Here is a 15,407-nt window from a genome sequence, read left to right as displayed (position 1 = left end):
CGAGGGGCAGCAGGTAGCCTACAGTGGTTAAGAGCGTTGGGGCAAGTAACTGAAAAGTCGCTGGTTCGCATACCCGAGCTGATTAGTTGAAAAATTGGTTGATGTGCCGTTGAGCAAGGAACTTAACTCTAAATGCTCCTGTAAGTCGCTATGGATAAGAGTCTTCAGCTAAATGACTTAAGTGTAAAAATGGAACAAAAATGAAATATCTAGAAATATCTCATCACACAATCGAGCTGTGGTTATGCATCTATATCTTGTTTCCAGTAACTACCATTTCACCTTTCATTAGAAAACCAAAGAAACATTAACCACATTTTCCCACTACCATTGAGTCTTGGCTCAACACCTGCATCGGAACATGCAGATACAAGCAAACAGGTTGAAAACAGAGAATAAGAGATCTTTTGACCTTATTGTTCCGCTTCTTAAATGATTAAATAAAATACATTTTCACAAAAAATAATAGATGATCTTATAGTAAAGAAATACAATGTTTTGGGGTTTTTAAGTAACTTTTATTTTCTATTATGGTGACAGTTTCCTCATACAAAACAGTACAGTTGAACCACGAAGGCAGCGATTCTTAAACCCATCCCTATCTGAAAGGATATGCTTCTTTTGAGAAACACTGCTCACTAGATAGGCCCTCTTACGCAGGGAAAATATCACTCTTTAAACAAGCCTTATCAATGTAAAAAAACAATGATGATTGATGATTTCACTCATTTAGCATTTTGTCTGCTCAATAAGCAGTCAGAATATAGTTCTTTAAAGTAAAATAAAAGCTGGATTGTATTATTAATTGTCATTTAATTAAATAATTGATTTAAGATACAAAATACTATGTTAAAAAACCTACTCTAATTTCTTAAAAATATACATACTATGCTTCATTACACGCATGACAACATACTAAATACTATTTTGGATAATGATACATATTTAGAACTCATGGGCATGCATATTTAATAATAAAATATTTTGATAGATTTAATATTTAGTTAAATATTTTGTGTAAATCAAATACAGTTGTGTAATTTCCCACTATGACAGATAATGCAGGGCAACATTCATAAAACAATCTACATTTTAACCATAAGGAGCTACCTTAAAGATGTCCTATCCTTAATTTTCTGAAAACCTTAATTTAATCTTTATTCAAGTGTCTGCAGTGTGTAGCTCCCACAATCATCAAAAGTAAAATGTGATATTAATTTAAATGTTAAGGAGGGAAACACACTATACTCAATTTAAATGTTCTGCAATTAATGTCATAATTGGCAGTTGAAATAAATGGAAATACAAATGAAATGTTCTGCAATTAATGTCATAATTAGCTATTGAAGTGTAAATCTATGGCTCACAATATTTTAGCATTTAAAAAATAAAAAAAATAAAAGGTACAGAAATTAAATCTGAGACCACAGTGGGGTGTAAAATCCTTGTTGTTCCCAGCCCACTACAACTCTATCCATACTGGGGCATATCCTTTCAGTGAATGGGTCTACTGGTGCTGGGTCTACTTCCCAGGTTCCTGTTGTGCAGCAGGAGAGAGAGCGCACAGCAGTACACCATGCTCTTCACTATCATCACTGTGTAAACCAGAGAGGCCAGGTTGAGACTGCATGTCGACTGGAAGGAATCTGGGGAAAAGAAAATAGTATAGGCCGGGATTTTAGCCAATGGTTTTATTTTAATATAGTCCAGTATTCTTTTGGTTTTTGTTTGCTGTCATTGGGTTTCTTTCTATTTTTATTCATGAGTTTGTTGGTATTTGCGCAGTCCTATTACTCTGTTTGTGTTGTATGCTGTTGTTTCTGTATAAAAAATGGAAAATGTCAATAAAATATTGGTCCGATTTGAATCGATCCAGTTGCACTATGCGCCACGAAGATGTAATTTACAATTTAGCCAACATATGCAGCGTTTACTGTGAATACAGTCTCCACAAACAATGGAACTTTGAGGGATTTTTAGATTAACTAGACTTGTTAACAGCGCCGTCTCTCCGTAGGTCAAGAGATTTTCAACTTTTCTCTTTATATTACTTCCTTGCTTTCCCTTTGGATGTGGCTTGGCAAAGTGACATTCTTGCTACACACCTCAAATTTACCATAAATAATGCAACTGTTGAATGATGCAACTTCAACATAAACACAGTGCCTTCGGAAAGTATTCACACCCCATGACTTTTTCCACAATTTGTTATGTTACAGGGCTGTGACGATCATGACATTTTCTCAGCCGTTTATTGTCATTCAAAAGACTGCCAGTCTCACGGTAATTGACCGTAATTAACATAAACATGTTAAGGATCTCCAGGCTTCCACGCATACAAACCACATACAATCCGCTGATGCAGGCCTTTGGAATATCAACAGTTAAAAAAGTATAACAATTTAATTTAACATACCATCACAATAAATCCATTATTTATTTTAGACAGGCCTAAAGAAACATGATATGAAGAAAATGTATTTCAGAAGAACAGAATATGAGTTGGCCTAGGCTACTGTATGTTATCTGGCTTTGAGCCATGCCATGTGCTAGAGGTTTGTTCACTTAGCAAATAAGACCTGTGACATTATTTGTTTCAGGCTACATGATTTTATGTTAAGAGGAATATAATATAATTTATCTCAATAAAATAGAAAGGATATTTTTCCCATTCCAGAGCAAGCGTGCATATGAAGTGGCTATGTTGAGCGTAAAAGTGATCGTTTCAAACAGGTCCTGTTTTAGAGTAATTTGGCAACTTTAGTTGTGAATGATACAAACCTTAGAAAGCTAAAAAATAATATGGGCTGCATGATGCGACTATAGGCTATTGATCATTTGAGAAAGTAGAAAAAAAAGCTTGTGCTCTGTTCCTTGCCTCAGGCTGCACATGCTGTTCTCTCATCAAGTGATCATATTTTCACCCCATCAGACCATTCTCAATTTAATCTTGTCTTTAATAATATGTACAATTAGTTTAGATGTATAATGGTTTTATCAAATGGTCAGGAAAAAAATACATGTGATCAGCATCTTCTCAAATAGTGGAGGATGACTTTCCACTGGTTTGTTTTTCAATCAAGCTGGGTTGGATACTCCGGTTTTGTAGCAGAGCATGTGAGTATTATGAGCAGCTGAGAAAGAAATATAGTAGCAGCTGGGATCCTCCTTCTTTTTAGTGGCTACCATCAAAACTCTGCTTTTACATGGGATTTCATATAGAAATGTCTGGGCTTATAAGAACAGTATTTTCCCTCCACGCATCAACCACTGTTTGAGTATGCAGCCTCTCACTGAATGACAGGTAATATTCCGCCCAAACCCTGTTCCTGCTGCAAACCAGTGCTTAATTTGGGAACCAAAGTGAAATCTGTTCTGGAACATCAATGATAACATGTTTTCACAACAGAACATATTTCATTAAACTGTTGACAGCCCCTCTCTCTGTGCGCTTGAGAAACACATGAAGGACAGAGAGGGGGATATTGAAAAGCTCAGTGGTGAGATATTCTGTAGTTAAAGGTAATGTGTCAGCCTATTAATGGTGAACATACATTTAAAAAAAAATGTTTACACGGCTATTCAAAATTAAATACAAATTCACTATAATTGTAGGCTAACTCTATAAGCTGCCCTGCAAAATCCTATATGTTCTCACCCAGACTCATGCATAGAAAGTTTGGAGCGTAGAAAGTTAATCAGTCCATCCAGTATACATAATAATACAGTCCAAACTCAAACAAATTACAATTAGTTTATTATTCGAGTATAGGCTAGACCAGTGTTTACCAAACTTTTTACAGTCCCGTATCCCTTCAAACATTCAATCTCCAGCTGCGTACCCCCTCTAGCACCAGGGTCAGTGCACTCTCAAATATTGTTTTTTGACATCATTGTAAGCCTGCCACATACACACACCATATGATGCATTTATTAAACATAAGAATGAGTGTGAGTTTTTGTCACAACCCGGCTTGTGGGAAGTGACAAAAAGCTCTTTTAGGACCAGGGCAAAAATAATAATATAATAATAATAAATAATCGTGCTCTTTATTTAGCCATCTTATGTAAAAAAACATTTGTTTATGGAAAATTATGAATAACTCACTACAGGTTAATCAGAAGGGTGTGCTTGAAAGGATTCACATTGCTCTGCAATGTTGGGTTGTATTGGAGAGAGTCTCAGTCTTAAATCATTTTCCACACACAGTCTGTGCTTGTATTTTGTTTTCATGCTAGTGATGGCTGAGAATCCACTCACACATAGGTACGTGGTTGCAAAGGGCATCAGTGTCTTAACAGTGCGATTTGCCAAGGCAGGATACTCTGAGTGCAGCCCTATCCAGAAATCTGGCAGTGGTTTCTGATTAAATTCAATTTTCACAGAACCGCTTGTTGCAATTTTGATGATGCTCTCTTGTTCAGATATCGGTAACTGGACTGGAGGCAGTGCATGAAAGGGATAACAAATCCAGTTGTTTGGTGCTTCGCTAAATCACATTTGTCATTGTCCATAAGCTTGAGTTAATTTGCACACAAAAAATCATACAATTATGGAAAGACCTGTGTGTTGTCCTTAACAATACTGTTTTGATGTTGTGTTTGATGTGATTTCCGATTGCATTTGCATTGATATCCGAGTGGTTACAGGGGCAATAGAGCCAGCCATTAGTGACCTGATGGTAGTTAGCGAGTTGGGTATTGTCAATGCATGTCTAGAGTGCATAAGAGTAGCTTTTGTGATGCAACGGTCATGTGAAACTTTACTGCGGTCATGACTCATGACTGCCTTTGTGGCAGTAATAGCATGAATTTAAAATTGATTAAATTGAGTTTGTTGCCACTGGCCTACAGACAAGACTTCATAATGTCAAAGAGGAATGATGTTCTTTGAAAATTATTTAAAAATGAAAAGCTGAAATGTCTTGAGTCAATATGTATTCAACCCATTTGTTGTGGAAAGCCTAAATAAGTAATCATTTGCATCACTGAAGAATTTCAAACAAAGATTCAACCACAAAGACCAGGGAGTTTATCCAATACCTTGCAAAGAAGGGCACCTATTGGTAAATGGGTATAAAAAAAATAAGAATTGACTGTCCGTTTGAGCAAAGTGAAGTTATTAATTACACTATGGATGGTGTATAAATTCACCCAGTTACTACAAAGATACGTGTCCTTCCTAACTCAGTCGCCGGAGAGGATGAAAACCGCTCAGGGATTTCACCATGAGGCCAATGGTGACTACAGTTCCGGAGTTTAATGGCTTTAAAGAGAGAACTGAGGATAGATCAGCAACATTGTAGTTACTCCACAATACTTACCCAATTGTCAGAGTAAAAAGAAAGAAGTATGTACAGAATTAAGATATTCCAAAACATGCATCGTGTTTGCAACAAGTCGCTAAAGTAAAGCTGCAAAAGAATTGGCAAAGCAATTCACTTTTTATCCCGTATACACAGTGTTATGTTTGGGGCAAATCCAATACAACACATTACTGAGTACCACTCCATATTTTTAAGCATTGTGGTAGCTGCATCATGTTATAAGTATGCTTGTAATTGCTAAGGACTGAGGAGTGTTTCAGAACAAAAAATACATGGAGTTGAGTTATGCACAGGCAAAATCCTAGAGGAAAACCTGGTTCAGTCTGCTTTCGACCAGACATTGGATGAATTCGCCTTTCAGCAGGACAATAACCTAAAACATGGTTCCAAATCTCCACTGGAGTTGCTTACCAAGAAGACAGTGAATGTTCCTGAGTGGCCGAGTTACAGTTTTGACTTAAATCTGCTTAAAGAATCTATGGCAATACCTGAAAATAGTTGTGTGGCAATGATCAACAACCAATTTTGATAAAGCTTGAAGAATTTTGAAAATAATAAATGGGCAAATGTTGCACAATCCAAGTGTGGGAAGCTCTTAGAAACGTACCCAGAAAAAAAGGTGATGTATTGACTCAGGGGTTTGAATGCTAATCAAGGTATATTAGTGCCATATGTTCCATAATTTTTTTGGGACCAATGTTGAACATTTTCTTCCACTTTGACATTACAGATTATTTGGTGTAGATCCTTGACGTAAAAATTACAATTAAATCCATTTTAATCCCACTTTATAACCCAACATAATGTGTAAAATACTTTCTGAATGCACTGTAAATCTGTTCATTGCTCCAGCCACTCATGTATATATTTTTTTCCTTTTTCAATTTTTGTTTTTGAAAATACCCCAACCCTGCATGAAATCCACATAAATTTTACCGTTTGTAGCCTGCAGAGCAGTTGGTGCAGCCTTTGTGGATGGAGGAGCTTCAGTTGGATCCTCTGAGTATGAGATGGAAAAAGCATTATCAGAGAATTATCTACCGTCAGACATAATTAATACAACAATATCAGCCATGACATATCTCTGTTTCTGCAGTTATTGCCAGGTTTGGCGTTTTTGTTGGAGATTATGTTGGGGAGAATAGTTAAGCAAAAAAAGTTGATTACAAAAAGGTGATTAGAAAACCAACTACACAACATTCCTATGCAATTAACAAGTGTAAGTCCACATTACTATGTACATTATTTGTTTTACTTTGAGAAGGTGATATGCCATTTCTAGATGCTTGAACACATGATACTCATGTAAATATATCACATAAACATACAAGTATACTAAACATTAGGAACACCTTTATAATATTGAGTTACACCCCCCTCTAAAAGGTGTTGAAAGTGTTCCACAGGGATGCTAGCCCATGTTGACTCCAATGCTTCCCACAGTTGTCAAGTTGGCTGGATGTCCTTTGGGTGGACCATTCTTGATACACACGGGAGCGTGAAAAACCCTGCAGCGTTGCAGTTCTTGACACAAACCGTTGAGGCTGGCAGCTACTTCCATACCAAGTTCAAAGGCACTTACATCTTTTGTTTGTCCATTCACCCTATGAATGGCAGACATACAAAATCCATGTCTCAAGGCTTAAAAATCATTCAATAACCTGTCTCCTCACCTTGATCTACACTGATTGAAGTGGATTTAACAAGTGCCATCAATAAGGGATCATAGGATTCGCCTGGTCAGTCTATGTTGTGGAAAGAGCAGGTGTTCTTAATGTTTTGGATACATGATTTTTGTGTTTGAATTGACTCCAACCCTGCATTAAATACACATCAATCTTACCACAGGTAACATGCAGAGTGGTTGGTGCAGCCATGGTGGTTGGAGGAACTTCAGTTGGTTCCTCTGAGAATGACATGGAAAAATATAATATTAAATCATATTTATCAGAGCATTTATGTAGGCTAAATGTCACAGATAATAGTTATTCAAAAAAGGTGATTTGTTTAAACTTGAGATATTAACTTGCAAAACTATGCAATTACCAATTTTTATGGACTTTCTTCTTTACTTTGAAAAGGTAATATGCCATTTTTTACATGGTTGAATACATGATAGCTTACTTATAAATATATTCAATTAATACATATTACATGAATAATGATGTATGAAAAATATAACACATGCTAATGTCAAACTATTTAAATGACTGGCTTTACCTTTTGGTATGTCAACATCTTGAGGGCCCCCTTTATGCTCCACAGAACAGATGTATTTGTTCTTGTACGTCTTCTCTTTATCAATGATGATCATACTTGTCGTTCGCCCTTCCTCCCTCTGCACCAGCTCTTCCATCTCTGCTTTGGGCACCTCCATTGTTCGGACGTTTGTATCCACCATCTTCCATGAAATCTTGACCAAGTCTGGAAACATGTCTCTAGCCAGACATAGCAGGGTGGTTTTCCTGTTCGGCTCAGGTTTGGACACTTGGTAGACCGTCACTTTTGGTTTTTGTACACGATTGTCTGATTTTAAAGAGACACAAGAACATTTACAGTCGTCTTGAAATGGACATCACACAAGTTTTCATACTTCAGATGTAGTCTGTTGTCAAGATGAATTGTGATGTACCACACCATTTGTTGTATATCCAGCTTACTGTCTATATTCCATTAAACAATAAATTACATACATAAATTACATGTACCAACTCATTCTATTTTTCATATCAACTGTCCTTTCTGGAATATCGTAATTCAATATCACTCAATCAATACGATTCTTAGCTAAGTAAACAGTCAAACATTCTTACCCCATATAAAATTACTTTACATTTATATCACACATTTAACTGAGGGTGTATATCTCTAAGATTATAGCATGCAATATACTGCAAATTGTGCATATGGCTTTATTGAAAGTAATTGCAAACTCTCAAAAATATATTTCTTTATTTTCTAACGTGAGTTGATCACACACAGTGCATATTTGCGAAGCGATACTTCAGGATGTTTCCTCAATTATTTGGGAAATTGATTAGACATATTCATTATTCATTATTAATGTCTATTGCCAAAAATCAGAGGAATGGATCTCTTACCTGTCACATGAAGTCTTCTACCAGAGCCAAATAAAAGTACATACACAGTGAAAATTCCCTTGACAAAAAGTAGTCCTCATTGTGTCTTGTCAGGGCTTGTGTTAACTGGACAATTAACTGTACAATGTTTGACCAGTTAAGATAATTTAATTTTCCCCATAATAAGGTATAATAATAATAAGGTATAAGTTCCAAGGATATCATCAGAACACAATCATCCCTTATAATCCTTAAATATGCACTATGCAGAAATTGCTCTGCTATATCCTGGCTACTAAAATTCTAAAAGTTTGCCTAATTTCAGTTTATGTGACAAAAAAGCAAGTATAGTGTGGAGAATCATTGTTCCATCTAAACCGCTGTAAATATATTTTTCATTACCAAAAATATTGTATCAGTTGTATGAAGCTGGTGTACAAAACCGAAAGTAAAAGAAGCAAAAAGAAAACATAAGCATGGGAAGCAAAGAAAAGGTGCACATGGAACAGATCTACCCCAACTTAGACTTGCATTCAATCAGAATTACTGGTCTATAACTCACAGTTCTATGTGAATTTTGTCAGGTCATCCATAAGTTACATATTGCAGCTTTAAGAGGCTAACCTTTGTGTTTAACTTAGCTAACATATGGAATTGTTGTAAGATGGTATGTATGGCCTCTTTAGGTACCAAAATATTTACAGCACCAGTCAAAAGTTTGGACACACCTACTCATTCCAGGGTTTTTCTTTAATTTTACAACTTTCTACATTGTAGAATAATAGTGAAGCCATCAAACTATGAAAAAGCTGTAGTCAAGGCAAATGGTGGCTACTTTGAAAAATCTAAAATATATTTGGATTTGTTTAACACTTCTTTTGGTTACTACATGATTTGATTGTGTGTTATTTCACAGTTTTCGATGTCTTCTACAATGTAGAAAATAGTACAAATAAAGAAACCTTGAATGAGTAGGTGTGTTCAAACATTTGACTGGTACTGTATATGTAAATACATAATTTGATTAAATCTTTAATTTGGCCTTACTGCTTTTAGCCCAGATAAATGCAAAGAATAACATATTCATACATGGATAAACAGATATTTGTTTAACTATCAAAATAAATGTTTTAAAGTGTGTGTCCTATATCTGTGAGATATTAGAAAGATCAGGAAATTATTTATATAGAATTGTTTACCCATATAAAAAAATGGCACTCAACTACTTCCTTATATACAGTGCTTCCATAATTTGTTTTAACTGCTACCTTCAGACAAGTCTTGTGGGTGTCCTAGAGCAAAACAAACGACATGTTCCATGTATGTCTTCACCTTTCCACGAAGGGGTCATTAGTGTTTAGCCCAAACTGTATGGATGTTTTCATGAAAATACCGATTTCATGGATGTCTCATGGTCTTACAAACATAGCTATAGCTTAGCCACCTTCCACCACAGATGTGACATGAGACACAAAAAAATCTCTGTATCTTAAATTGACAGATTTTCATGGGGATCTTTTTTATGCTAATTGGATTCCGCGGGGGTGTGGACATTGACTCTAGGGGGTTGAATTCCCTCCCTTAGCCTACTTCTGCCCTACTTCTGCCTACTCCTGCATGTAGCGTCTGAATGGTTTGGGCAACACAGTAATACACTACATATTCAAAAGTATGTGGACACACCTTCAAATGAATTGTTTCTGCAATTTCAGTCACACCCGTTGCTGGCAGGTGTATAAAATCAATCACAAAGCCATGCAATCTCCATGGACAAACATTGGCAGTAGAATGGCCTTACTGAAGAGCTCACTGACTTGGAACGTGGTACCTTCAGAGAATGCCGCCTTTCCAAAAAGTCAGTTCATCAAATTTCTGCCCTGCTAGAGCTGCCCCAGTCAACTGTAAGTGCTGTTATTCTGAAGCGGAAACGTCTGGGAGCAACAACAGCTCAGCCATGAAGTGGTAGGCCACACAAGCTCACAGAACGGGACTGCTGAGTGCTGAAGCGCATAGCGTGTAAAAATTGGCTGTCCTCGGTTGCAACACTCACTACCTGTCACAGTTTCTGTGTTATTTGATTGTTGTTTTCCTTAGGTTACCGCTGAAGGGCACCCTTACCTTGTTTTCTAGTTTCCAGGTCACCCTCATTATTACTTATTGGATTCACGTGGGTTTAATTACCTTCTCTGTTCACCTGGTTGCCTTGTTATTTAGGTTTCTCATTTGGCCTGTATCTTTGCTTAGGTCTCATGTTTTTTTGTGTGCTCTTGTCCGGTTGCCTTGTTTTTGTTGTGACTCTAAGTAAATGTTCTGGATTTACCCTTACCTCTGCTTGCTGTGTTTCTCTGTGCCTGGGTTTGAGTTCGTACTAGCAGTATTGTTACAGCAGACCTAAGCCAATGATGGACCGAGCAGAGATTTCTAAGTCTTCCGAGGGACATTCCAAACTCCACCATTTACGGTCGGCTTTCACCCACCATTGAACTGTGATTGGTTGCCATGAGGCGCGGCTGCAGACATTGTCGGATGATTTAATAACTCGTGTGCACTCTGCAGACAGGACAGGCGGAAGCAACGGTAGCTGCACCTGTGGCTGTTCCTAATCCTCCACTCCCTACCAGCTCAGCGTCTTCCTCCCTTCGGGAGCATCATCTCCCGACACCGGAGCACTATGAGGGGCATCCTGGAAGTGTCGTGGGTTCCTGCTCCAATGCTTGCTGGCCTTCGAGCTGCAGGCATCAATGTTTCCCACTGAGCGTTCACGAGTGGCATACGTCATCTCCTTCTCTCAGGGTGGGCTCTGGCCTGGGCCACGGCCATATGGGAGCAGCAATCAGACATTTGTCTTAATTGGCAAAGCTTCACCCAGGAGATGAAGAGGGTTTTTGATCACCCCTTCAGTGCCAGGAACGCTGCTAAAAGACTCATTGTGCTTCGGCAGGGCAGCCGGAGCATAGCTGATGACGCCATTGACTTTCGGACGCTTGCCGCTAAGAGTAGTTGGAATACAGAGGCGCTTCACTCAGCCTTTCTGAACGGACTCAGCAAAGTTCTCAAGGATGAACTAGCTTGCCGGAACAACCCTGACACTCTGGATGAAATTACCGTTCTGGCCATCCGGTTGAGGGGTTCCGAGTTGTTTCCACTGTTTTGGGTTCCGCTGTGGAAGTCAATTCTTTGTTTGTTCCACTGCCTTATGCTGCATCTGCTTGTCCTGTACCCCTTCAGAGTTCTCAATTCGGCTCTGGTTCTCCTTCAGAGGAGCAGATGAAATTGGGGCGCACAAGACTTCCCACTCTAGAGAAAAGGCCCAGGATTAACGAGCAACGTTGTCTTTACAATGTACATGAAATGCTTCAGTCTGGTTTTAGAGCCCATCATAGCACTGATACTGCACTCGTGAAGGTGGTAAATTACCTTTTCATGTCGTCAGACCAAGGCTCTGCATCTGTCCTCGTGCTCCTAGGTTTGTCCTCTGACAAATCAACTGTACATTTTCACTACATATTTTACCTCTTGGTGATATCATTAGGAAACATAATGTTAACTTTCACTGCTATGCAGATGATACACAGCTGTACATTTCAATGAAACATGGTTAAGCCCTAAAATTGCCCTCCCTGGAAGCCTGTGTTTCAGGCAAGGAGGGCATTAATCAGATAGGCAACAAAGAGACAAAAGATAACCCTGAAGGAGCTGCAAAGCTCCACAGCGGAGATTGGAGTATCTGTCCATAGGACCACTTTAAGCCGTACACTCCACAAAGTTGGGCTTTACGGAAGAGTGGACAGAAAAAAAGCAATTTCTTAAAGAAAGAAATAAGCAAACATGTTTGGTGTTCAAATGGCATGTGGGAGACTCCCCAAACATATGGAGGAAGGTACTCTGTTTAGATGAGACAAAAATTGTGATTTTTGGCCGTCAAGGAAAACGCTATTTGTGGTGCAAACCCAACACATCTCATCCCCCCCTTGCAGGGCGCCAAATAAAAATCAACAGAAATCTCATAAATCAAATTTCTCAAACATACAAGTATTAGTCACCATTTTAAAGATACAATTCTCATTAATCCAGCCACAGTATCTAATTTAAAAAATGCTTTACAGCGTAAGCTCCACAAACAATTATGTTAGGTCACCACCAAGCCACAGAAAAACCCAGCCATTTTTCCAGCCAAAGAGAGTCACAAAAAGCACAAATAGAAATAAAATGAATAACTAACCTTTGATGATCTTCATCAGATGACACTCATAGGACTTCATGTTACACAATACATGTATGTTTTGTTCGATAAAGTGCATATTTATATAAAAAAATCTAATTTTACATTGGCGCGTTACGTTCACTAGTTCTAAAACATGCAGTGATTGTGCAAAGAGCCACATGAATTCACAGAAATACAAGTGTTATGCATGGAACTTTAGATACACTTCTCCTTAATGCAACCGTCCATCATTTATATCCAAATAGCTGATTTTGTTACAGCGTTTGGTAAACAAATCCAAACCCGCGTTCAGGTCCAGTCGGACGAAAAGTTCAAAAAGTTATATTACAGGTCGAAGAAACTTGTCAAACTAAGTATAGATTCAATCTTTAGGATATTTTTATCATAAATGTTCCAACCGGAGAAATCCATTGTCTGTAGAAAAGCAATGGAACAAGAGATACCTCTCATGTGAACGCGCGTGACTGAGAACGACGCTGCTGCCAGACCCCTTAGTCAAACAGCTCTCATTCGTTCCCACTTCACAGTGGAAGCTTGAAACAACGTTCTAAAGACAGTTGACATCTAGTGGAAGCCTTAGGAAGTGCAACATAACCCATTATACTCACAGACATCATTCAAACTGTTTTAGAAACTTCAGAGTGTTTTCTATCCAATACTAATAATAATATGCATATAATAGCATCTGGGACTGAGTAGGAGGCAGTTTACTCTGGGCACGCTATTCATCTAAAAGTGAAAATGCTGCCCCCTATCCCAAATAAGTTAAGTACCTGAAACACAATCAATATTGCTTATCAATGTGTATTGTCAGCCAGGACCAAACTATGACTGGGCGTTCGATTCTGTTTCCACCGTGCCTAAGGAAACCCCTTAGCCATCCTATATTCACGGTATAGCCAGATAGCACACAAACCTCTGCCCAACCTCTCCACATGATGTATGAGGGACACATCAGGAAGATGCAGTTTAGACAGTATTTGCTAATTGGCAAGGCATCTCTCTGATATATTTAGGATTCCTTTTAGAATAGCATTTAACTTTGGATTTGAAGAAGACACTCCACTCTAACCTCTGATTATTTCACTTTCTGTGGTGCATTTTATCTTCATGAATTCACAGCTTGATTAAAACCACAGAGTTTTTGAACAGGCTGTGTGGATCAGTTCTCACTGTGGGTTGACGAGTCCCAGCAGGCACAGAAGTAGGTGGCAGAATGGGACACTGTAACTGACTGGATCTTCAGATTACAGTTCTTACTTTGTCTCATGGCTGAGAATTCACCTTTTTGAGGATGGTTGTAATCTGAATAGACAGTGCAGGAACCACTTTGTATGCGGAGGATCAGAATGAAAGGTTCTCCCTCCTTCTTCTGGTACCAGTAGACATAATTGCAATTCTGATCAATGTTTTGGCAGCTGAAGGTGACAGGCTGTCCCTGTTTCCTAATCAATGTCTCAATCTTATTGTCCAATTTCTGTCCTGCCACTGACACTGCAATGACAAAATGGCAACAACAACACACTTAGACAAAAATACATTAGCAGAAGTTAAAATAAATTGCGTGTCCACAATATTTGCATCAATCATAGATTTAAATTCAGACAGAGACACTACTTTCCTCCAGCCATTTCCAGTTGCTCAATGACCAGGGTGCACTGTACAATTTTTAAAATTTTTATGTGATGGACAAACACTTACTTAAATAAAGTGAGTAAAGAATGACAACAGAGCCTAGAGACATTTCTATGATGATTCTGATGTGTCTTCTATTGAACCTGAAAATAATTGTGTTCAGTTGGAGCAGAGACGAAGATGTGAGGTGAAACACTGTCACTCAGGCATTGTGGTTTCTAACTGCTCCTCAAATCTGATGCCACTTCCTGTGGTTGTTGACAAGGGCTATGTTCCATTGATATTATCAACTTCCTCCCAAAGTGTGCACTTGTTCACTTCCTTTTACTGATTTGAAATAAATATGGTGGACAGGCCACTAGACCTTGCTTCCACCTATCCAATGCTTGTGGGAAGTAGTGAAAATAGATATTGGAACGTACCAATTCACTCTATAAATTCAACTATTGTAGTATTTTTTTTACTAGATTTATGAATACTACTCAGCTAAGTGATACATTCCAGGTCCTCCTAACAAAATGTTTGACTTTTGATGTAGACCTCTATGGTACAAATCCCAGATTGCTCCCTTAACCCATCAGAGTCTAAGCCCTGTCTAAGTCGGGGAAGGGGGCGGGGGGTTCTACTAAGCTATAAGTAATCATTCTAAGTATCATACCAAGTATCATTTAGCTATTTGATTTTGAATTTTAAAACCCCTTGAAGTATAAAAAAAGTTAAATTATTTGATGAAAAATTATTTTGGGACTTACTGCTATTACAAACGCATTGAATTACATTTTCACTACATGGAACAAAACATAGTCCCCCCAAAATATCAAAATGAAGTTTGTTCTGAAGTGTCTCTCCTATATCTGAGAGATTTATGAAAGATCAGTAAAAAACGTGTTTTATTTTATTTTATGTTGGAAGATTGGCTGTAGCGACTTTAGACGTTTGGTCTGACAAACACCGCTCTAGCTCTGTCACCTTTCACGGGAGATGTGGAAGTGCGACATCGGCTGATGCGGTGGATTGAGCCAAAAAACAGATATCTCTAGCTTAAACTGAAAAATATTGATGGGGATTTTTGTTTATGCTAATTTGATTTCCACCAGGGTGCAGAATTCGACTCTAGGGGTTTAAAGAGACACTTCAGGA

The 15,407-nt window shown here is 38.1% G+C and overlaps 1 protein-coding gene across 1 annotated transcript; it reads right to left on the bottom strand.

Moving 5' to 3' along the window:
• Positions 1–496: 496 nt before the first annotated feature.
• On the bottom strand, positions 497–14,435 carry LOC135568148 (immunoglobulin lambda-1 light chain-like). Its single transcript, XM_065015119.1, has 6 exons — positions 14,334–14,435; positions 13,806–14,126; positions 7,548–7,853; positions 7,171–7,233; positions 6,264–6,326; positions 497–1,646 (listed from the first exon to the last, which is right to left on the bottom strand). The coding sequence occupies exons 1-6, from the start codon at positions 14,374–14,376 to the stop codon at positions 1,495–1,497; spliced, it is 948 nt and encodes a 315-aa protein (XP_064871191.1). The 5' UTR covers positions 14,377–14,435; the 3' UTR covers positions 497–1,494.
• Positions 14,436–15,407: the final 972 nt, after the last annotated feature.

The sequence above is a fragment of the Oncorhynchus nerka genome, unplaced genomic scaffold, assembly GCF_034236695.1.
Source record: "Oncorhynchus nerka isolate Pitt River unplaced genomic scaffold, Oner_Uvic_2.0 unplaced_scaffold_1680, whole genome shotgun sequence".
In the NCBI taxonomy this organism is placed as follows: domain Eukaryota; kingdom Metazoa; phylum Chordata; class Actinopteri; order Salmoniformes; family Salmonidae; genus Oncorhynchus; species Oncorhynchus nerka.
This window is presented reverse-complemented; position numbering and strand designations above follow the sequence as displayed.

Excerpts from the sequence above, each read along its gene's own strand:
- LOC135568148 (XM_065015119.1), bottom strand. The coding sequence starts at position 14,376 with ATGTCTCTAGGCTCTGTTGTCATTCTTTACTCACTTTATTTAA. Across the intron at positions 14,127-14,333 it reads TCTTTACTCACTTTATTTAA|TGTCAGTGGCAGGACAGAAA; the intron begins GTAAGTGTTTGT and ends TTGTCATTGCAG. Across the intron at positions 6,327-7,170 it reads CACTCTGCATGTTACCTGTG|AGGATCCAACTGAAGCTCCT; the intron begins GTAAGATTGATG and ends TCTCATACTCAG.